The sequence below is a fragment of the Martes martes genome (genome assembly GCF_963455335.1).
Source record: "Martes martes genome assembly, chromosome: 8".
NCBI classification, from domain to species: domain Eukaryota; kingdom Metazoa; phylum Chordata; class Mammalia; order Carnivora; family Mustelidae; genus Martes; species Martes martes.
In genome coordinates this window covers 54,265,379-54,287,777 of record NC_137895.1, presented here as the reverse complement: position 1 = coordinate 54,287,777, position 22,399 = coordinate 54,265,379, and the positions used below count along the sequence as shown (strand labels likewise).

Below are 22,399 nucleotides of genomic sequence, written 5' to 3'. Positions count from 1 at the left end.
GATAGGAGGGGAAGCAGCAGACAATTCCTATTTAAATTTTTTACCCTTAATTTTATTTGTATTTCTGAATATAGGTTTAGAAAAATGAATAAAATAATTGTTTATTCTAAGAAAACTGGGTTTTCCTCCTCACTTGGCCAGGCTTCCTCCAAAAGGGGGTTTATATTTTTGGCATTTTATCTGGTCAGCCAAACCAGGCATTTCTGAGCTAATGAGTGAAAAAGAGAATTAGAATATTTACCATTCAATTAACTTGAATCTGGGCTAGGATTTGTTTTATTGTTTTGATTCCACCCTCCATCTTGTTTTTCCAATTTATGCTTTATTGTTTAAAAAAGCCTCTAAGAGCTAGGAACTGACCAAATGCCCACCTAGATACAGAGTCTAATTGAAAGTTGAAAATGTAGTTTAACTTAGAATAGTCTGAACCAGTAGTTTCAAATGACACTCGTGCAGAACACTAGTGTTTTTCAGGGTGGATTAAGGTGTTATTGAAATTGAATAATTTTTTTTTACCATTTTTAAAGAAAAAGTAAGGTAGTGGATAGAATTTTCTTAACCTTGCTGTAATAATTTTTATTAAATTTTTGCTTTATCATAGCTCCTTTAAAAAGTATGGCAAATATAATGGAAACAGGGAGGATAGCCTATTATCCTTAATTTAGAGACTGTTTTTACTTGTTTTGGAAATAAGAGTTAGTGGTCATGCTATGTGTTGGAAGCATATGATATCGTCATATACTGGAAAAATTATTAGTCTGAATACTGGAATTAAATATATCATCATGTCATAATAATCTAGCAATAGTGCCTACCACATAGGAACATATATGAGAAAAAATGGTATGAAACTTTCGGTGTTTCTGCGTAATGGTGTTTCTCTTATTAAAAAAGTAATACCACTAAGCGGTTGAAAAGACATTTATTAATTTTAAAAATCCATAGAGAAGTCTATTTTATTTTTTAAAGATTTTATTTATTTATTGATACATTTATTTATTTGAGAGTTTTATTTATTTGAAAGTGAGAGACTGCATGCATGTTTGCAGCAGGGGGAGGCATAGAGGGAGAGAGGCAAGCAGTCTCTGTGCTGATTGTGGAGCCCCACGCAGGGCTCCATGTGGGGCTCAATCCCATGACCCTGAAACCATGACCTGACCTGAAATTGGGTCAGAGGTTTAAGCGACTGAGCTACTCAGGCGCCCCAAGAAGTTTGTTTTAGAAGAGAGAAGAGAAAGGTGGGTGGATGGCATAAAGGCTGAAATAGACCATTTCATTCTGACATTAAAAGTTTTTTGATTACCTTAGAATGTTGTTTTAGATTATGTAATATTCTTGATTTATTACTCTGACCCATTTAATGGAATGAGATAGCCCTGGCAGCTTTTGTTCTGTAAATACAAATTCAAACTATTCAAAAGCTACTGATAAAGTAAAGAAAACAAATGAAAACAACAACAAAACCTCTCCTCTTTAGTGGTTATCTTGGGAAATTCAGGACATAATTCTGAAAATTTTAAGTAAGAATGATTTGATAATTTTAAATAGGCAAAAGGCAAAAGAAAAGTGTGGGACAGAGCAGACTCAAGAGATCAAAAGAAGAGAGAATTTGAGATGCAGGAAAAATCAGAACATTTTAAAAGATTAACACTTCTAAGAAATAATCATCTCTGACCATAGCCCTCTGACTTGATTCATCACTGTGAAGCCGAAAGCAGTAAACTTAAAATATCAGGGGAAAATCATTATTCTATCAATGAATATTGTGTATTTGATTAAATCATTAAGCCTTAATTTTGGCTGGAGTTGGAAATAAAATGTGTATTTCTTAACTACTTCAGAAGGATATTTTAAAGCTAATCACAGATAGGTCGCTTTGGCAAAGGCAGAAATAGTTCTTTATTTGGCTTCATTTAAGCTGCCCAAACATTTGTTTTCATAAACAAACTCTGGTGATCCCGGTAAGTATGCTCTAATTTGAACCCTACAGCAACTGAGATTGAGATTTCTCAGTGTTTGAAAAATATTTTCACTATTTCCAGCCCAAGTAAAAGTGTATGAAGTGGTTCTTAGGTAACTTCACTGTCCAACACAGTAGTCAAAACACACGTGTGGCTAGTTAAATATTAATGTAAATTCATACAAATGAAGTAAAATTCAAAAAAAAAATTTCAGTTCCCGGTCTCACCACTCACATTTCAAGTGCTCAAGAGCCGTTCAGAACATTTCCACATCTCTGTTGTATAACATCCAAGAAAAGACCACAAAACACAAAGGCTTTATCACTCTGCAATCCTTATCAGATAGAAGAGAGAGTGAGGCTGTGAGGCTTATTTTTTTCATATAGATAAAGGATTAAATACATATATTTTCACATTTCATCCTAAAAACAGATAGGGTTAGAGAGGATTAGTCTTTACCTCAGAAGGGGATAAAGACAGTAATTGGCCTATAGATAAATATCCTAACACTGTGCATTCCACACTCACTGCTTACATCCTAGTAAGTTCTGGTACCTGTAGCTCACTCTCTTACATAAGCATGAACATGAACACCGGCATGTGTGCCAGAAATCTGAAGGACATGCACTAGGGAATCTAAAGATAATTGAATGAGTCTCCCTTCTAAAAACAAACCAAATGGATTACTGCTTATATTTTCAGAGCTACCATGGGATATTGTGGCCAAATTTCTGTGGGTTATTCTTGTAGTAAGTACACTGACCAACTCATCCCTATTTGCCTGGGACTTTGCAGGCTTTAAAACTAACTGAAAGTTCCACATCCCAGGAAACTCCCCAATCCTGGTCGAACTGGAACAGTCACCTTAGTGGTAAGGGATAGTGCTTTATGTCTTTTGAATGTTTTCCACAATGGCAGAATAATCTTTATATATTAACATTTATGCAATGGCCAATATAGATTTCTATATTGACAGTTATAGAAGTGTTAATATAGACTCCACATAATCTGGCCCAGTCTGCCTTTCTAGTTATTCTACTTGCATGAACCTTATCTTCTAACTATAGTGATTTCTTTGCTTTCCCAAATCACACATTTTCATACCACTGTGCCTTTCCTAAGGCTGTTTTCTTTTCTTTTTTTTTTTTTAAAGATTTTTATTTATTTATTTGTCAGAGAGAAAGAGATCAGAGAGAAAGAGAGAGTAAGCACAGGCAGACAGAGTGGCAGAGGTGAGAAGCAGGCTCCCTGCGGAGCAAGGAGCCCGATGTGGGACTCGATCCCAGGACGCTGGGATCATGACCTGAGCCGAAGGCAGCCGCTTAACCAACTGAGCCACCCAGGCGTCCCTCTTCTTTGGACTAAAAGTGTAAAGGGCTTTATCATTACCAGCGTCCATCCATTTCTGGCACATAAGAAATGCCTGTTAAAATCATTAGGTGTTTTATAAATTTTAAAGCTTATTATACATTTATTGTCTCATTTGGTCTTCTCAACAATTCTGGAGGTTCACAAAGTCGATTCTAGGACATTGTAGGATATTCATATGGCTGGTGAACAAAAACAGATGTAGACCGTGACTAAGTAACCAAGGTTAGCAGATGGTGTAGTATGTGGTGGAATGAATCTAGGTCTTCTGACTGCCACTCTTCTAAATCTTGCTGAAGGTTAAAGGTCACCCAACAGAATTACTCCGCTGGTAAAAAAAGAAAAAAGGTGATCAATAATATTTCAAAAGTAGATTTTGTATAAAAGTTCACCTAGTCTTTCTACTTCCTTCAAAACCCATTCCACATTGCAGCGTTTCTTCATCTCCCCAATTTAATTCTTTCTGGTAAGAAATGTGGGCTGGGGCGCCTGAGCGGCCGAGTCAGTTGGGCCTCTGCCTTCAGCTCAGGTCATGATCAGGGGAGTCCGTAATGGAGCCCAACATGGGGCTCTCTGCTCAGCGGGGAGTCTGCTTCTCTCTCTGCCCCTCTCCCTGCTCATACTCTCTCTCTCTCTCAAATAAATAAAATCTTAAAAAAAGAAACAAAAAAAAAGAAACGCGGGCTAAATCATTTGATCTTAAGTCAAACTGTCAAACTCCATAGGCTACTAAAGATTAACCCTTACTGAATGATTAAAGTTTTACTATTAAGAGGAACTCTCTTATACCGTGACTGTCAGATATCTTTAGTTCCAATGTGCTTTTCAAATTTCAAACCTCTTGTCTGATGGATTTTTTCTACTTCATCTCTATTCTAGGCTTCTAGCTGCCAGATAACTAGCAGTCACTGTCCAAAGGGGAAAGCTCCGGTTAGGAATCTAACTGGAGGGAAGGGTGATATTCGAGGTCTGCCATTCTCATTCTGGGCTTTATCTTTCTCATTCCACCAGTTTAAAGGGGACCGAGGCCACACCCACCTCGTGAGGACAGGATGCCGGGAGAATTAGAGACCCGAAAAGTAAGCGACTTGAAAACCTTAATTCTAAACCACAAAAAATGCGCTCACATTTTCACACTTCTGTGTTTTACTAATATAATCTGACCTACTTAATTTTGGGGAAAAAAAAATGTTCTTCCAACCCTAGTAAAGCGAAATTCCTCTCGCCCTGGCGCCTCCAAGCCTCTGGAACGGGAAACTGCCTTCCCGCTTTCCTTCGGTGACCTGGGACCGGAAAGGCGCGCCCACAGTGACGCATTAATCCTGGGCGGTGATGTCACTACCAGGCGCCCGGCGGCAAGTTGGCCGGGCCTTGGGCTGACTTTAAGGGGCAAAAATGTCTATGGCCAGCGATTTCTACCTGCGCTACTACGTGGGGCACAAGGGCAAATTTGGACACGAGTTTCTGGAGTTCGAGTTTCGGCCAGACGGTGAGCAGAGCCGCGGTGCGCGGCTAGGGGAAGCGGGGCGGAGAGGACGCGGGAGAAGGCGGGTGGAGTGAACCCGTTTCAGTGGGCTTGCAGGTATACAGTGGGGACTGAGGTCACTGCTAGAGCCAAAGTAAATCCGAACCGAAGACTATCAGAAGCATAAGTTGGTGTAAGTGAATTCAGAAAATCTAATCCTGCCAGATACTGGAAGCTTGAACATAGGGTAGTCAGAGTCCTACTTTCAGCACACCGTCTGGTTTACTTGACGTCATCCTTGAACACTTTAAAGAACGTCCCACCACGCTGTTGTCCAATGGATGCTTAAAGTCTTCCGGTGACCGGTAATTTTCGGACTCCCATTCAGTCATTGTATTCATTTCAGGCGCTCTATGTAAGGCCACGTGTCTAGGAAAAGGAATGAGACCTACTCTGAAGGAGGGAGCTCCGCGTGTAGAAAAATAAGTGTAGGGTGCTTAAATATAGTCGTTCCGCATAGGATGCATTAAGAATAAAAAAGGGGGGAATGGTTAGGGGTACATGTAGGAGTCAAAGAAAGCTTCCTAGGGAAGGTAGCAGTTGAAATTGTAGCTGGTGCGCAGGGATGCTCTGGGGTTCCCAAACAGACCGTACTTGGGGCTCACAGCTGACAAAATCCAAAGGCAGAAAATCTACAGGTGGTGAGACAAGAAAGGAATTTATTTCAGAGAGGCCAGCATTGGGAAGACAGTGGACTAGCACCTCAAAGACTGTCTCCAAAATGCCAAAAATACGTGCCAAAAAAATGTGGGGCAAAGGTGGGTTTGAGATCATAATAATATAAGTAGCGAAAGTCCTCTTTCAAGGTGAGCCTTGAAATGAGAATAGGTATTTTCTTGGCCTTCAAGGGGAAAAAAACCATTCAGACTGCTGAAAGCAGCATGAGCAAAGGGAGAGGTGGAACTGTCTGCTGACACGTAGGTGCAGCATATTCTATCATTTGAGAGCCCCAATTCTCTTTAGAGAGTTACTGGATACTGAACTCTGCTTAGAACAAGGACAGTTCACCTGCATAGACTTTTGAGAGCTTTGTGAGCATTCTTTGAATGTGTGTTATGTGCAGGGCAACACGTAAGTACAAAAATTGAAGGTACAATAATGAGTAAGTCTCTTTAATTTCTCTGAAGGAGTTATGTCTTGGTGGGTGATGCAGACATGAACCTAGTCATAAAACAGTGTGGATGTTAACTGGTGTATTAAGCTTTGGACAAAGTTCTGTGAAAGTGAAAAAAGAAAGTAGAGAAGCATCACATATTAGGAAAGAGGAAGAGTATCAAGACATTTAAGGGAGAACTCAAGGTAGCTACAGCCCTGAAGTTCAGAAACCTTAATCACTTTATTCTCCCTTGTTCACCTCATGTCTTTTCTAAATTTAGCTAAGAAGCCAAATTTACCTGAATTCTCCATCTACTCTTTTCTTAGATGATACTCTTAGTGCCTTTGCCTTTGAACAGCTTTCAGCTTGCCTCTGTCATGTTTAGCCAGTCACATAAATTAAGTAGTCTGATATTATCAGGGAGAGTTCATGCCAGAACAGTGGTTCTCATCCAGTTATCTGCCACCACACCACCATGTATTTTCTTCAGTAGTGAAGGGATAACCTTGTTAGGGGAACCTACCATTTTAGAGATCAGGATCACATTATATTTATATCTGAGCAACTGACTACAGCCATGAGGAGAAGCATGCATTAGGCAATACAAAAGTCATGATGGATTAAAATTAAACATTGGTCAGCTAACAAACTGGCCAACTTTTATGTAGAAGCAGTACATAGTTCGTGTGCATCTTGCTAAATATAGTGCTAAATATAGTATAGTATATAGTATATAATGCTAAAATAGTGGCATTGCTGTATTGTATACATATATTAATTTGAAGGAAATAATTAAAAGAACATTTTGGAGTATTGGGGAAAACATGAGTATTGGAAAGAGGTAGACCTAGAGATGAATCTTTTTGACTCTGGGCAAGTTACTTAACTCTGTTCTCTCAAGTGTGAGTAGATGAGAGAATAAAACATTTTAAGGATTGTTTTACCAATTAAATTAAATTTTCTGGGCAAATCACTTAGGGCCAATACAGATATATAACATAGGCTTTAAAAGAAATGTTAGTTCCTTTTCAGATTCCCTGTCTAGTTCATGACATAGCTTAAGCAAACGTACCTTAAAAATGACCCTCTTAAAAAAAAAAAAAAAAAAAAAAAAAAAAAATGACCCTCTTGGGCGCCTGGGTGGCTTAGTGGGTTAAGCCTCTGCCTTCGGCTCAGGTCATGATCTCAGGGTCCTGGGATCGAGTCCCACATCGGGCTCTCTGCTCAGAAGGGAGCCTGCTTCCTCCTATTCTCTCTCTGCCTGCCTCTCTGCCTACTTGTGATCTCTGTCTGTCAAATAAATAAATAAAATCTGAAAAAAAAAAAAAAAAAGAATAGATCTATTGCTAATGGATAACATTTAAAAAAAAATGACCCTCCTGTTACACTGAATTATATTGAAGGTATGAAATATTTAAAAATTATGTTGAATATTTAAAAATTCTATTGAAGGCATGAAAGTTTTGAAAATGACTGGCTTCAGCTGTAGCCAACTTTTTACCAACAAATATTTGAGTGTTTAACAGGTCTAGCTAACATTGATCTTATGCTAAAAGGTGGAAATATTAATAAAAGTAGTACTGTAAAACAGTCTTTACCTTTGAATTTGCTTACAGTATCATATCTTTATTATTTTTTTTAGCAGTTTTTGCTGTTATAGAGTGAATTTTTTTCCATTCCCCACAGGAAAGCTTAGATATGCCAACAACAGCAATTACAAAAATGATGTCATGATCAGAAAGGAGGTAAGTTCAATTGTTTAATTTTTTTACATTTAGACCATTTTCTTCATGTCTTAAGAATTTACAGAAGTACATCTAAGGTTGTATTGCTGTAAAGAAGCCAATTTATAGATTGAAAAAGGAGTCCATTTAAATTAGATCTAAATGTAGCATGTGTAACAGCCAAAGAAGCAATCTGAATATATTAAGTTGTCTCACCTTTGAACATATAATTTCATTCATTTCCTACTTAGGTTTGTCTTTTTATCCCATTCCCTGTTTAAACTAATTGATAGTCAAGATTATTTATTTATTAAAAAAAAAGATTTTATTTATTTATTTATTTGAGAGAATGAGAGAGGGAGAAGAAGAACACGAGAAGGGGAAGGGTCAGAGGGTGAACCAGTCTCCCCCCTGAGCAGGTAGCCTGATGTGGGACTTAATCCTGGGACTCCAGGATCATGACCTGGGCCGAAGGCAGTCGCTTAACCAGCTGAACCATCCAGGTGCCCAATAGTCAAGATTTAAACACAGTATGAATTTTAAATGAAAGGCTCAAAAGATAGGGGTAAGAAAAAGTTCAGAGCAGTAACTCTAGTGTCTACTTGTATTTGTCTGTTTGCCTCACAGATTTTCAGTTATCATTGTTAACTACTCAGAGGTATTTGAGTCCCATGTTACAAAGGCAAAATCCAGGGTTTTAAAAGGGGGCTAGTGTAAGTTATCTTTTTTTTTTTTTTTTAAATTTGGAGACAAATACATATTAAAGGAAAGGGCAAGCGAGTTAATAAAATCTTAAGGATGGGTGATTCCCTCCCATCTTGTATTTTGGAATCAGTATTAGATTTTTCTGTGACAGTCTCTTTGAATATTTAGGGTTTATAACTTTGTATGTTATTTCATTCTGAGTTGTGGGAAGTAATAGACATTGCAGAATTTTTATTGTAATTTATTCTCAGGCTTATGTGCACAAGAGTGTAATGGAGGAACTGAAGAGGATTATTGACGACAGTGAAATTACAAAAGAAGATGATGCGTTGTGGCCTCCCCCTGACAGAGTTGGCCGACAGGTTTGTATTCAGTGGTTCTTTATGTGCACACATGTTAGAAATTGGTGATGTAATTTTTATGTTTCTCCTTATTTATTTAGCATAGATCCTCACTGATTCTTTGGTTTTCCATTTAGTAGGCACCCAGTAAATACTCTTTAATTTTATTTCACTTAGTCTCATTTTCTGTTCTGCCTCTGAATAGGAAAGGAGTCAGTACAGAGCTCTAAATTAGACTTCTCTCTGACCAGTCTTCTCTGTAGCCTCACCAGTTAAAGTTAGGATGTTTTCCTGTTATGGATAATTGCTATTGAATATTAATTACTTCTATTAAGAATAACTACAGTGTTTGTGAAATTCAAGAAAGGATTCTTATTGACTGTAGAATTCACCTTGATTTTCATAATGTTGAGAACTCTTTACTTGCACCCTTATGCCTCAGAGAAGGATTTGATTGGTTTCTCTGTTCAAACTGACCATTACTTTTGCCTCCTATTCCCTATGGAGTAATTAATGTTTCTCAAAGGGCTTCTGGAGAAGTTTGAAGGCGTATTTCACTTTGTAGAGAGACAGTTTGACTGGGTTTTTTCAATTCTTAAAGAAATGAGATACAATTCCTGGAGGAAGAAACACTTAATTTCACTTTTGTATATTCCTGAGGATTATACTTAATATCCCCTTCTTTGACTAGATGAAAATGTGGAGAAATCAAATAAATGGTGACATTCTGTAGCAGTCACTTAACTCCTATTTAAAGAAGCATTTAGGAAAGCAAAGGTAAAGTTAACAGAATTTATGTTCTGCATTGTAAACACTTTTAAAAAGTAAATTTAAATCTCGGTTTGTTTGATACAATAGGTACATACGTACTAAAAAACAGACACCACAGCAGTAAACCTTTTATCTCTTTTAGACTCAGGTAGAACCCAGTATTTTCATCTAGGTTTTGATATGTTCATATGTTTTAGTGGGGAGGGGTAGGCATGTTCCAGGAATCATCTACTGGATCTTTAAGTCAAAGATTTTTTGATCGTTTGAGAGCTTTAGTTAGTTCTCTGTTCTGTGTGTGCCAAAAACTTTGCATAATTAGGTCTCATAGTAAAGTACAGAGCTAAGATCATCTTTATTGGCATTTGTTATTTAACCTGGTAAATCACTATAGACATAGCCTCTTAATTATTGGTTTTAGATTTGCAGATAAAATCTAGAAAACAATTTCTACAATAATTATGGCATACTAAGAATGTCTACAGTATGTCGTATTTGTTTTACTAGGTCTTAATTTTCTTTTTTTTTTCCTTAATATTTTATTTATTTATTTGACATACAGAGATCACAAGTAGGCAGAGAGGCAGGCAGAGAGAGAGGGGAAAGCAGGCTCCCTGCTGAGCAGAAAGCCCAATGCGGGGCTTGATCCCAGGACTCTGAGATCATGACCTGGGCCTAAGGCAGAGGCTTAACCCACTGAGCCACCCAGGCACCCCTAGGTCTTAATTTTCAATGCTTTGTGAAGTCAGACCAGGGTGAGTCTTCCAGTCTTAACAGCCGAGGACTCAAATACCAATACCTTTGCTTACTCATGGTTGTAAATACATCATTGTTTTTTTCCTAGGCTTTATGTGTCTGGTATTGTGCATTTATAAAATACCCTGAGAAGGGTGTCTTAGGGCTTACAGAGTATGTTTGTAAAGTCCTTAGCGGCAGGGTCTCCTATCTAGTAGATGCCAAAGCAATGCTGTTAGTATTACACATTTTACTTATAAAGTCTGATAGAAAGAATAAATGTGCTTGTATTTATTTATTAAAAATAGGTTTATACCTATATTTACAGAATTGTGCTTCAAAGTTATATCTTTAGTTTTTACTGATTTAAGAAATATTTGTGTGTACTCTTACATATATCATTCATATTTATGGTATCTTCTTTCTGAGATTTCTGGAAAGCTATTGGTTGATCCTAATACTGGGGACTCCTGAGCAGTTGATGAAGTTTTTATTTTATAGACATAGTTTATATCTACCATTCTTTTCCTTTTGTTTTCCTTTTCCTTTTCTTTTTTTTTTTTTCTTTCTTTCTTTCTTTTTTTTTTTCCCTCTGTGACTGCTAGAAAACTTGCAGCTAAATTGGGACCTCTTGGTAACAAGGATATAGACACCTTTGAGGTGGAGTTTTACATTAACTACAGCAATCTATTTTATTTTTTTCAGGAGCTTGAAATTGTAATTGGAGATGAACACATTTCTTTTACCACATCCAAAATAGGTTCTCTTATTGATGTAAATCAGTCAAAGTAAGTATGCTAAAGTATTTTAACTAAATTGATGTAATTTAGGGATGTCTGAATGGCTCAGTCAGTTAAGCGTCTGCCTTTGGCTCAAGTCATGATCCCAGTGTCCTGGGATCGAGTCCCACATCCAGCTCCCTGCTCAGTGGGGTAGAGGGGAGCCTGCTCCCTCTGCCTGCCACTCCCCTGCTTGTGCTCTTTCTTTGACAAATAAATAAAATCTAAAAAAGTAAATGACATAATTGATTTGAGAGGCTCATTTTAGAACAGTAGCCAGTTTTCTAGGATTATTTCAGTGGCCAGTTAATCAGTTTATTCTGCAGATGTAATTCTGATTTTTATGTCATTAAAGACTTTCTGTCAAAGTGATTAGCAGTTTATTTTTCTGATTGTCAAAAAAAATTTAATCTGACCACTGCATAACAATGAGCAAATTTTAATAGCTATTTTTGGTAAAAATCTGGGTAGGGTTTCATAAAATTTGAAAGAAATCCTAATTGGATTATATCAGCCTCATTAGCCTAATATCACGTCATTCTCCTCCTTGAGTTTAATATTTGAAAGAAATTGAAGAAAATCAGTATAACTTAAGTGTGGTTTTAGCTTCCTCTATCTTCCTAAGTTTGTTTCCTCTGGGCCTTTGTAGGACATACTATTGTTTTTGCCCAAAAAATTTCTGTGCTTCCACTTCTTCTTTCTCTTATGCCTCAAAATGTTATCTTAGTGCTCTTTCTTCTGTCATCCTAAATTATAAGAACTTATTTGTTTGCTTTTCTGGTTTGAATGTGAACTCCGTGAGAACCTTGCCCTGTCACCAAAGTTAGCACAGTGCCTGGCACACAAGAAGTGCTTTGTAAATATTTATTAGAGGAAGGAAAAAAGGAATGAATGCATAGTAACTATTGGATACAAAAGGCTATGTTTGTAAAGACCAGTCAGATACTTTTGAACTATCAAGCTGATTTTCCCACAGTTGATGAGGATGTGGTGTTTATACCCTAACTGGGATTTTAAATTGGTACAGGGTTTTTTGGGAAGCAGTTTGATAATTATGCATCAAAAGCTGCTAACATTTCATTTTTTAAAATTTATTTTATTTTTACTTTTATTTAAATCCAGTTAATTAACATATAATATATTATTAGTTTCAGAGGTAGACTGATCCATCAGTCTTCTATAATACCCAGTGTTCATTACATCATGAAGCTGCTAACATTTTAGAAATTCATGGTTGCTGGGGGTGGGGGAGGGGTAACTGGGTGATGGACATTGGGGAGGATGTGTGTTGTTATGAGGGAAAAATAATGTTAAAAAGGGCACAGGTAATGATTTTAGGTATGAAAATAGAGAAATGCCAAAATATTTATAGTTATCCTGTGAGGAGTGACATTTTATAGTATTATGAGTATTATTTTTTTCTATCTTTTTAATTTTATCTGGTTTCTACATTCTTACTATGTATAGCTATTTCTTTTTATAAGGAAATAAATACTAATATAAAATAAAACTGGTGAAGAGATTTATATATTTTTTAGAAAAGACAGAAATGGTAATCAGTATGTTCATTTTAGTTGCAGCAGATCCTTCCTTTCTCCTGAATTCCTTTGTTTTGGTGTGTGTTTTGTTTTGGGAATTGACTTTAAAATTATGTGTTTCATCTTAGGAACAAAAAAGTAACTTTTACCTTTTTAAATTTTAGGGATCCTGAAGGCCTTCGAGTATTTTACTATTTGGTGCAGGACCTGAAATGTTTAGTTTTTAGTCTTATTGGATTACATTTCAAGATTAAACCAATCTAAATTGTATGTTTTTGAAGCTGTTTTTATATTTAATTAAGGGATGGGTTTGTCATTTACACTCTTGGGATTTTTATAAATGTGAAGTTTTTTTTTTTTTTTTTTTTGTATGCCAACTAACAATAAGAAAATACATAAACAGGCTTAATGGTTATTCTCATCTTGGGTCCAAGTGTTCTGGATAGTCCTCACACATGAAATTCTGTAAATAAAAGCAACCTTTTGTTGAAAGTTTGCTCTAATAAAACATATCAAAGCCTGGATGGAGAGTGGGTTTTTTGTTTTATTTTTTTTTCAGAAGGCTAAGTCTCTTTATTTACTTTAAGGTAATAAAGAATTGTTCTAGTAGGTACATCCTATGGTAGAAGTTCTTTCAGGCAGAAATGTGATGCCAAATTTTCATCCTTTAAAGGCAATTGCAGATGTCTTATTTCTTCCATACCTAATGGTCCGTAATTTTTTGGTGCCTAAAGAAGTTGTTTACAGATGATTCTGGATTTTTCACATGTATCCCAAACCCCTCAGGAATTCTTAAAATTTAAATATTTTTGGTGTAATCAGTAATTATCTAAAGAGTTACAAGAGTCAGGTCAGCACCCCAGTTGAAATACATCTTCTTATGCCCTTATTCCTTATTTCACAGTAGATTTTTGTCTATAAGATATTTCAGAATGTATTTTGTGTTTCTGTAGGAATTAAATGAGTTCTCAGCATTACAAGTTATTTAAAATCGAGACTTTAATGCACGTATGTGTGTATCTGCACTATTAAGAGCATGGTTCAACTTATGATTCTCAGTTTCCTGTAACCTCTTTCATTAACTTCCCCTGGTAGTAACTATGCCCCTGGGATTGTTAATCCCCCATCTGAACCCCCAGTCTTTAAAAGTATGCAGTCCTAGTAGTGATAATTCACTCACTCCTGGGATGTCAGGACTGACCTTATTGGGAAGAATTGATCTCTGAAGGTTTGCCAGTATTCCTGAGCTCAGTTCTAGAGTGGGTCTGTACAATAAACTTCTTTGACATAATAGAGACGTTCTGTATCTGTCGACCAATAAGGTAGCCACTAACTACTACACGTGGCAACTTAAGTATTTGAGATGTGGCTAGTATACCTGAATTTATAGTCCTATTAAACTTTTTTCAAGATTTTATTGGGAAAAATTTCAAGCATAGAAGTTGTTATAAGAATTGTAAAATGAATACCCATCTGTCAATTCAGATTCTTTAATTAACAATTTTTACTGAAGTATATTCTAGATCATGTCCTGTTAATTTTTCACATAAGAATAAAATGGTGTAATTGCTGTTAACAAACCACTATTTTTTTTTTAGTGCTATTTAATTTGATTAAATTTCGATAGCCAGTGTGCCTTGTGGCTACCCTTCAGATACTGCAGCTCTAGAGCATGTCTTGGCAGCCTGTTTGCCATGGAGTTGTGTCTGATCTTTGACACTGCATGAACATCCATGGCCATCCTCAAGGTTTGTCCTAAAAGGTCACCTGATCTCCACTGTGCAAGACTATACTGGTTATCACCTCCAGGTCTCTTCAGGAAATAAACATTTCTCTTCAAGTTGTAGACCTTGATGGATATGCAATGTCAAATCACGTTGTAATTTTCTTACACTTAGATGTCGACCTCAAGGAGAAAGGGAGAAATGCTTGCTCTTTGATCTTGTGGGCCCACAATTTTTGGTTGCTCCTCCAAATAGCCATTCTGTGGCTTCTCAGTAAGGCATTGAGTAAGATGATCAAGATGGAGCAAAGTTGGGAGAAAGTTCTTCATTCTCTGACGTGTCTTCATTCTCTGACTTCCCTCTCGTGCTAACTTGTTATGTCTGTCTCCACTGTCTACTGAGTTTCTTACATTCAAACCAAGATTGGAGGCTACATCATTAAGATAAATATTTTATATTGTCTCTGATTTTCTAATACCTTGTCTGAACTGGCTCTTAATTGTTCATAAGCTGTTGGTGGACAATGATTACTAAAATTCAATTTTGTATAATACTACTTTTATATGAAACTGGAAGGTTATAGCACTCAGGTCAGCAGATACACGTTCCCTTCCCCCTCACCCTGTAAGCAATAATCAAAGCTTATTTTCCAAGTATTGGTTCTGTGCCCATCGTTCCTTTGGCCCCTTTATGGGATGAAGTGTTGTTTCCTAGCATCTAGCACAATATTTTTCACAGAGTCAGTGCTTTGTAAATGTATTGAGGTGGTTGTCTTTTGTACTTACTGCCATCAGATTATTTTGTCTCTGTAACTTAGTGTGAAGGGGAAGAGGTTCATTTCTGCTGCTATGGAAAGCCTTTCAGTCACCATGAACTTTGCATAGGCCCGTACTGCCAGACACTTTGGATAAAGATGTGTCTTTTGGATGTGTCCAGCTGTGATCCTAATTTCTCAAGTAGAGCACTGTAACTTTGCTCAAACAAAGCAGTAGATAATGGGACAGCAGAGAGGACTGTTGAGAATCGGGATGATCTGCCAGCCTCTACCATTCTATTTTATTTACTTTATTTTAAGTTTCTGAGGTTTGTGCCTCTGCTTCTTATAGTTAAGAGTGCAGATGGGTAGGGCACCTGGGTGGCTTAATCATTAGGCGTCTTCCTTTGGTTCAGGTCAGGATCCCAGGGTCCTGGGATCGAGCCCCACGTTGGGCTCCCTGCTCGGTGGAAAGCCTGCTTCTCCCTCTCCCACTCCCACTGCTGGTATTCCCTGTCTTGCTGTCTGACTCTGTCAAATAAATAAAATCTTAAAAAAAAAAAAAGTACAGGCAGGTATTTTACCAAATGAGGCTGGGTTTATATTCATATGGACAGTTTTAATATAAATTGAATGATAGCTGAGATTCTTTATTTTGTATATCCTGTTGTTAGACTATTCTATTTTGAAGTATATGAGACTTGTGAACATGGATTGTGCTGTAAGTTCAAGTACTGATCCCTGTAATTTTTTAAAGACTTTTTTGGGAGCAATTTTATGTTCACAGAGAAAGGAGAGAAAGGTACAGATATTTCCCATATACTCCAGCCTGCACGCATGCTTAGCCTCCACCAAAGTAGTACATTTGTTGTATTTGATGAGCTTCCATTGACACATCATCGCCTAAAGCCCATAGTTTCCATTAGGGTTCGCTCTTGGCAGTGTTTGTTCTGTGGGTTTAGGCAAATGTATAATGACATATATCCTTTTTTATAGTATCACAGCTAGTATTTTCACTACCCTAAAACTCCTCTGTGCTCCATCCATATCTCCCTACCCTCATCACCGACCCTTAGCATCACTGCTAGTCTTTGTATTGTCTCCACAGTTTTTTTCCATAATGTCATATAGTTGGAGTTATACAATATGTAGCCTTTTCAGATTGACTTCTTTTACTTCTTTCACTTACATATTTAAATTTCCTTCATGTCTTTTATGACTTGATAGCTCATTTCTTCTTAGTACCAAGTAATATTCCATTGCTTGGGTAGACCTCTGCTTATCCACTTATCTAGTAAAAGACATTTTGGTTGCTTCCAGGTTTTGGCAATTATATAAAGCTCCTGTAAACATCTGTGTAGGTTTTGGGTGATTATCAAGTTTGTTGATTATTTTAATAATTGACTTCCTATCATTATATGGTAATGAGTTTGAATAGAATGTCCACAAAAGGCGCCTGTGTGGCTCAGTGGGTTAAAGCCTCTGCCTTTGGCTCAGGTCATGGTCCCAGGGTCCTGGGATTGAGCCCCACATTGAGCTCTCTGCTCAGCGGGGGGCCTGCTTCCTCCTCTCTCTCTCTCTGCCTGCCTCTCTGCCTGCTTGTGATCTCTGCCTGTCAAATAAATAAATAAATAAATCTTAAAAAAAAAATGTCCACAAAATTTAATGAAAAAATAAACAACAGGTAAATGAATGATTTGAGGGTAAGTTCAGAGTCTGAACCATATAAAATAGTGGAGGGAACACTAACTGAAACATCAGAATTCTCAATTATGCCCCTACTTTGCAGACTTAACTTTCCTTTTCCACCTGTGAGTAGACAGGTTACCTTTAGTGGCAGAGAGTCCGTTTGGCCCCTGAAGTCCTTTTTTTGCCATAAATTTTTCAAGCTTATTTCCTGAGTTGGTCTTCTCATTTAATTATTTAGAAATTGGAGGAAGGATGGGTATTGTTTGATAGACTGCTGGAGGGCAGTTGGGCCCATATAAAGGATTTTACCTCCAGAGCATTAGAGCCGATTTTATTGTAAAGACAAGGACAGATGAGGTAGCTAGTTAGAGGAACAAGAAACCTCAAATGAGGTCTTTTGAGTTTTTACATCAAGGGCCAGAAAATTAGCATTGCTCAGTGTCCTAAAGGTTAGGTATGAAGTCTAACTATGGAGGTGGGAACCTGGTGAGGTGAGGTACTCCTCTTAGAGGGATGCAGACCATCCTTCCGTAGAAGCTGGTGTTGCCTCTAGACATCCTTCACTTTGGTCTGCAAGTGGAAGAACAGCATGCTGCTGTGAAGTGATAAGCCACTGAGGTTTGAGGTGTTACCAGAAAGTTTGAAGGTGTGACTAGAAGCTGTGAGCTAAGCTAGTTGACAACGTTAATAATTGGTCAATAATGGTTGGGGTACAATGTGTGGTTTCCCAAATGAAAACAGGCTTTTACAGCAAAACAGCTAGGAAGTAAATAACTACATGCTTTATATATTCGTAGTGTGTATGTGTTATGTGTGTCTTGCATGTAAGTGAATTTAGATGATGAAGTATAGGAACATTGAAAATATTTTTCAAATTTTTCATCTTTCTGATTTATGAACCAGTGGTTTTTCAGATGAAGTTTGGTGCTTCCCTTTTTCTGCTGCTTTGATCAAAGAGCCATGCTAGGAGTTTCAGTTAGTGCCATCTGAAGTCAGTGCAACTACTATCTGATGCTGCTTGTCTTCTTTAGGAAGAGTTTTGCCTCTTCAGAAATTCGAGATTAGTAACAAAGAAACCAAATAACTAGAGCTTGGAGGGAGCTGCTACACAATTTGGCTACCCAATCATTCATCTCAATTGCTTTTCTTTAAAACTGAAAAATTAGATTTTCTAGTCAATTCCTCTTTTTTTAATTTCAGAAAATATAGTTTATTTCATTTTATTTTTATTATGTTCAGTTAGCCAGCATATAGTAAGTACTCCATTAGTTTTTGATGTAGTGTTCAACGATTCATTAGTTGGGTATAACAACCAGGGCTCAACCCAACACATGCCTTCTTTAATACCCATCACCTGGGCACCCCATCCCTCCACCCCCACTCCCCTCTGTAACTCTCAGTTTGTTTCCGTGAGTCCAGAGTCTCTCACGGTTTGTTTCATTCTCTGATTTCTTCCCATTCAGTTTTCCCTCCCTTCCTCTGTGGTCCTCTGCGCTATTCCTTATGGTCTACATAAGAGTGAAACCAATTCCTCTTCACTTGCTCCATCTTGTTCATCGAGTGCACATGTCAGCATCACATGTCTTGTCTGTGCTGCAGTTACGAATAGGAACCAGACAGACGTGGTACTCAGCTTACAGAGGATAGACAGCTATGGCGGCATACAACAGTGTTCTGTACCTGGCTAGGATGCATCGTGGGAACTGACTCCTCCACCCCCATCAGCTCTAAGGATGTAAATCAAAACAGAATAAAGGCTCAGCATTACTAGTAACTGCATGGGACAGTAAGGTGTGAGTAACGGGGTCTGAGGTCACAGAATGGAGGTGGCACTATGCTGCCACATATTTCCAGCTCCTCAACTGTATTAATGTGCCCCCTGCCCCTCCCCACCCCTCTCTTCCAAGCCTGACATGAGGACAGAGAAACCAGCTCAGCCTGTCAGGATTTCTACTTTGCTGTCCTAGCACTTGCACTATTTATAGAACCTTGGGGGAGAGAGGGAAAAAATGAATATTTTTGTATTTTGAAGTCTTGAGAAATCCTATCTGCTGCTACTCTCATTGAATTCTCCCAAGCTTATGAAGTGAGTGATATTCTTATTGAACACATGAGGAAGGGGTCTCGATCGGGAGTGACTTGTTGACATTTTTACATCTAGGGAAGATTTGAACCTTGGACCTCAACAATACTCAATATTTAATGAGCCTGATTTAAACATGGATCAAGAATTAGCAATAATGTGGCTTTTGGCAAGTCAATGAACTTCTTAACATTAGTTTCTTCATGTATAAAATGGGGGCAATACTAAACAGCTATCAGCGTGGGGAGGTTTTGATACGGTTATAGGTACAGTGGGTCCTTCAATAAATGACAGCGTCTCTGTCTCTGCCACCTTTCCGATCACCATTAATACTTCTTGCACCCCTACTCCCTGATTCTCTCAGCAGTTGTTTTATCTACCTATCATCTGTCTGTCTATCTATCATCTATCAATTTATTTATATTTGGCATTAGGATAGAGGGCTAGGATCTTTCTCTGTTTTGAGATTAACAAAGCCAATCCAGAATTGGAGTAAAGGAAAAAAAATGCCCAGCAGCCGGTATTCTTGAGGTGTCCAGATTCTATCCATGAAGTTCTGCTTATATTATTGAATTAAATTAGTGTCTGGGAGGTATTTCAGCTGCCTGCCTGCACATGAAGACAAAGTGGTAATCAGAGATTAAGGTCGCTTTGTGTGTGGGGGGGGGCGCCTGGGTGGCTCAGTGGGTTAAACCTCTGCCTTCCGCTCAGGTCATGATCTCGGGGTCCTGGGATCGAGCCCCGCATTGAGCTCTCTGCTCGGTGGGGAGCCTGCTTCCCCCTCCCTCTCTCTGCCTGCCTCTCTGCCTACTTGTGATTTCTGTCTGTCCAATAAATAAATAAAATCTTAAAAAAAAAAAAAAAAGGTTGCTTTGGGGACTGAAGGGCATCAGCTGAGGGCCAAACCACAGCAGGGTAAACTAGCCTGGTCCTAGTGGTCAGAACACTCAGTAGCTGTGTTTGTAAAGTAGTTTGGAGGAGAGGGGGATGCGTGAACAAACTGAAGAATGGGAAATCCATCCGAAGTATGATGGTTTAGTTGCGGCTGGAGGTTGGTAAGGAAAGAAAAGAATGAGTAAGGAGCTTGGTCAGAGTCTGGTGAAGTAAGGGTCAGCTGTCTCTGCATGACCAATTTCTGTTTCTCGTCCTGCCTCCCTCCTCTTCTGCTATAGTCATATTAACCATAATCATCTCCTTCGAAGAGCAGCTTCAGTTGATTTCATAGAGCTGTATGTCAGAAGACTGACAAGCCCTATTAAATGAAAATGAACTTCAGTGAGGTTCAGGTAAGGTCTGGCTAATGGAAACAGAGTTACAGAAGCACATTTCTTTTAGCTGGAAGTTTGTAGGTCTTCGTAAAGTAAGATTCATGCACAAAACTCAAGGAATAATTCAGCAGCATCTTTTGAAAAAAATCAAATGTGAGCATTTTCACATACCACTGGTGGTATATAAATGGGAGCAGCTTCTCTGGAAGGCATTGGGCAGTATGTGTCAAAGTGCTTTCATGTATTGATCCCCTAATTTCATATTTAAACATTTTTCCTCAGACAGCATTATTTGTGAGTGATATTCTTGTAAGGGCAAATATTTTTTATACTAGGAATAAATTGGAAAACAACCCAAATGTTCAACAGTAGAAGATGGCTTAAATAAAATGTGGCATAATCTATATGGGTAATGACTATATATGGGTTTTTAAATCGCATTTTTGATATTTTTTTAAGTGAGGAAACATTTATTAAAAATAAGAAATAAAAAAATTATGTATGGAAAAATGCCAATTTTCATAGTAATCATAGTGTGTGGATAAAAAACAGTAAGAACATACACCAAAATTTTTATAGTGGAATTATGGATGTTGTAAAATAATTTCTTTCTTTTTTTAAAAAAAAAAGATTTTATCTATTTATTTGACAGAGAGAGAGATCACAAGTAGGCAGAGAGGCAGGCAGAGAGAGAGAGGGGGAAGCAGGCTCCCTGCTGAGCAGAGAGCCAATTCCAGGACCCTGAGATCATGATCTGAGCTGGAGGCAGAGGCTTAACCCACTGAGCCACCCAGGCGCCCCTGTAAAATTATTTCTAAAATACGTTAATCTGTAGTTCACATAAATGGGAAAAAAAGCCCCCCCTTTTTTTTTTCAAATAGCAGCATGTAAGAGAAAGTTTCTAACAGACTTTTTAAGAGTTCAAGAATTTAGTTATGCTATTTCTTAGGTATATGTATACTTATACATATACATTTTAATATTTTGTTTTGCTAGTGGTTTCTTTTAAATATGTGAGTTTTTTTGACTACATTAGTTCTTATTTTTTCCAAAGCTGTGTTTGTTTATATTTTCAGTCCTTAAATACGATTTTGAATGTTATTTTGCAAAGCGTATGAAGTGGTTGGTTAGCTGAAATGGAGGAAGATACACCTCAACAGCAGCCTTTGCATACAGTTTCCTTTCAGCACTTTGGTCAAGAGGAGGGGCAGTAAATTTCTAAGTAGGAGTACCCTTCAGAGACGATCATTTCTGCCTTCTGTCTTACAGCCCCTCACGTGCGCAAGGGATCCAGGGTCGGAGAGGCCAACTTTTTCCAAGTCTTTTCTGGATCAGCTTTCTCCGCCTCCATCCCTGCATGCCATAGACACAGGTATTGTCTGCTCTTACCCCCGATCTTTGTTATCTGAGTGTCCTACTAGTGCCACTGATAAAGAAGAGATACTGCGGAAAGAAAGATTCTAGGAAGGTAATATTTTATTATAAATGGCTTGGCGTGAATATGGGACTGATTGCATTAGACCTGCATTAACTCTTAAGCATGTGAAAACTGTAGCACAACATTCGTGGGAGGTTATTTTCTTTTTCTCGATACACTGTGACTTTTGCTTTGTGTCTGAATGATGTACATATTATCCGCCCTAAAGACTGTGTAATAGAAAAGACTCCTTTCCTTACGAAATTAGGGAAAATATGATTAAGTTTAGGACATTTTGTAAATTAATAAATTTAAAGAGAATATAGTTACATGTGCAATTTGTTTTCCGTATTTTCTGTTTCTTTTCACACCGACTCGTAAAAGAACCAAGGTAAATTTTAAAGATTTACTATTTAATAATTTCTTTTTATATTGATATCCATTAAGAGATTGAATCCTTTATGGATATTAACCAATGACTGCCTGCTGACAATTTTATTTTCACAGAGGCTTCTTTTGCAGCATCTTACACTAGAAAATTATGTCTGAAGTTCAAATACAGATGGAATCTTTTGAGATTAAAAATGCGGGCAACTGAGCTTCAACTGAGATATTTTTCTCAGCATATTTTGCACAGAGCACTGGAGTCTGGATTGTTGACCAATCTGTGATGTTAACCTTTAATAATTCTTTTGCAGATGGTGTATGGATTGTACGTTGAGAAACGCTCTGGTAGACTCATGTCATAATTGAAAAGAATGCAAGAACTTTTAAATATTTATATGTAGATGTGTACATGTGTATTAAGGCCTTTTTAAGGCAAGATACTTATATTTTTTCAGAATTTCAAAAACAGAATTTTTGTTTTTTGAATTGATAGTTTTAAAGTGTCTCAGTAATTTATACTGGTGGCAATTTTGCCCA

General features: G+C 37.6%; 2 protein-coding genes across 3 annotated transcripts in view; both read left to right on the top strand.

Annotated features, from left to right (window-relative positions):
• The first annotated feature begins 4,647 nt into the window (after positions 1 to 4,647).
• On the top strand, positions 4,648 to 21,817 carry LOC308347836 (protein mago nashi homolog). 2 transcript variants are annotated; one of them, XM_080811592.1, is made up of 5 exons: positions 4,648 to 4,818; positions 7,637 to 7,695; positions 8,631 to 8,741; positions 10,929 to 11,011; positions 12,705 to 13,064. In XM_080811592.1, exons 1-5 carry the CDS (start codon positions 4,725 to 4,727, stop codon positions 12,802 to 12,804), a joined length of 447 nt encoding a protein of 148 aa, XP_080667718.1. In that variant the 5' UTR covers positions 4,648 to 4,724; the 3' UTR covers positions 12,805 to 13,064. The 2 variants fall into 2 exon arrangements, with proteins under 2 accessions (XP_080667718.1, XP_080667719.1); XM_080811593.1 differs by lacking the exon at positions 12,705 to 13,064 and adding an exon at positions 21,328 to 21,817 and having other exon boundaries at positions 4,679 to 4,818.
• Positions 21,351 to 22,399, top strand: part of LOC308347835 (killer cell lectin-like receptor 2) — a 50,387-nt gene continuing 49,338 nt past the window's right edge. Inside the window, exon 1 of the mRNA XM_080811591.1 lies at positions 21,351 to 21,430. The gene's annotated coding sequence lies outside the window, so the exon portion shown is untranslated. The remainder of the gene's footprint in view (positions 21,431 to 22,399) is intronic.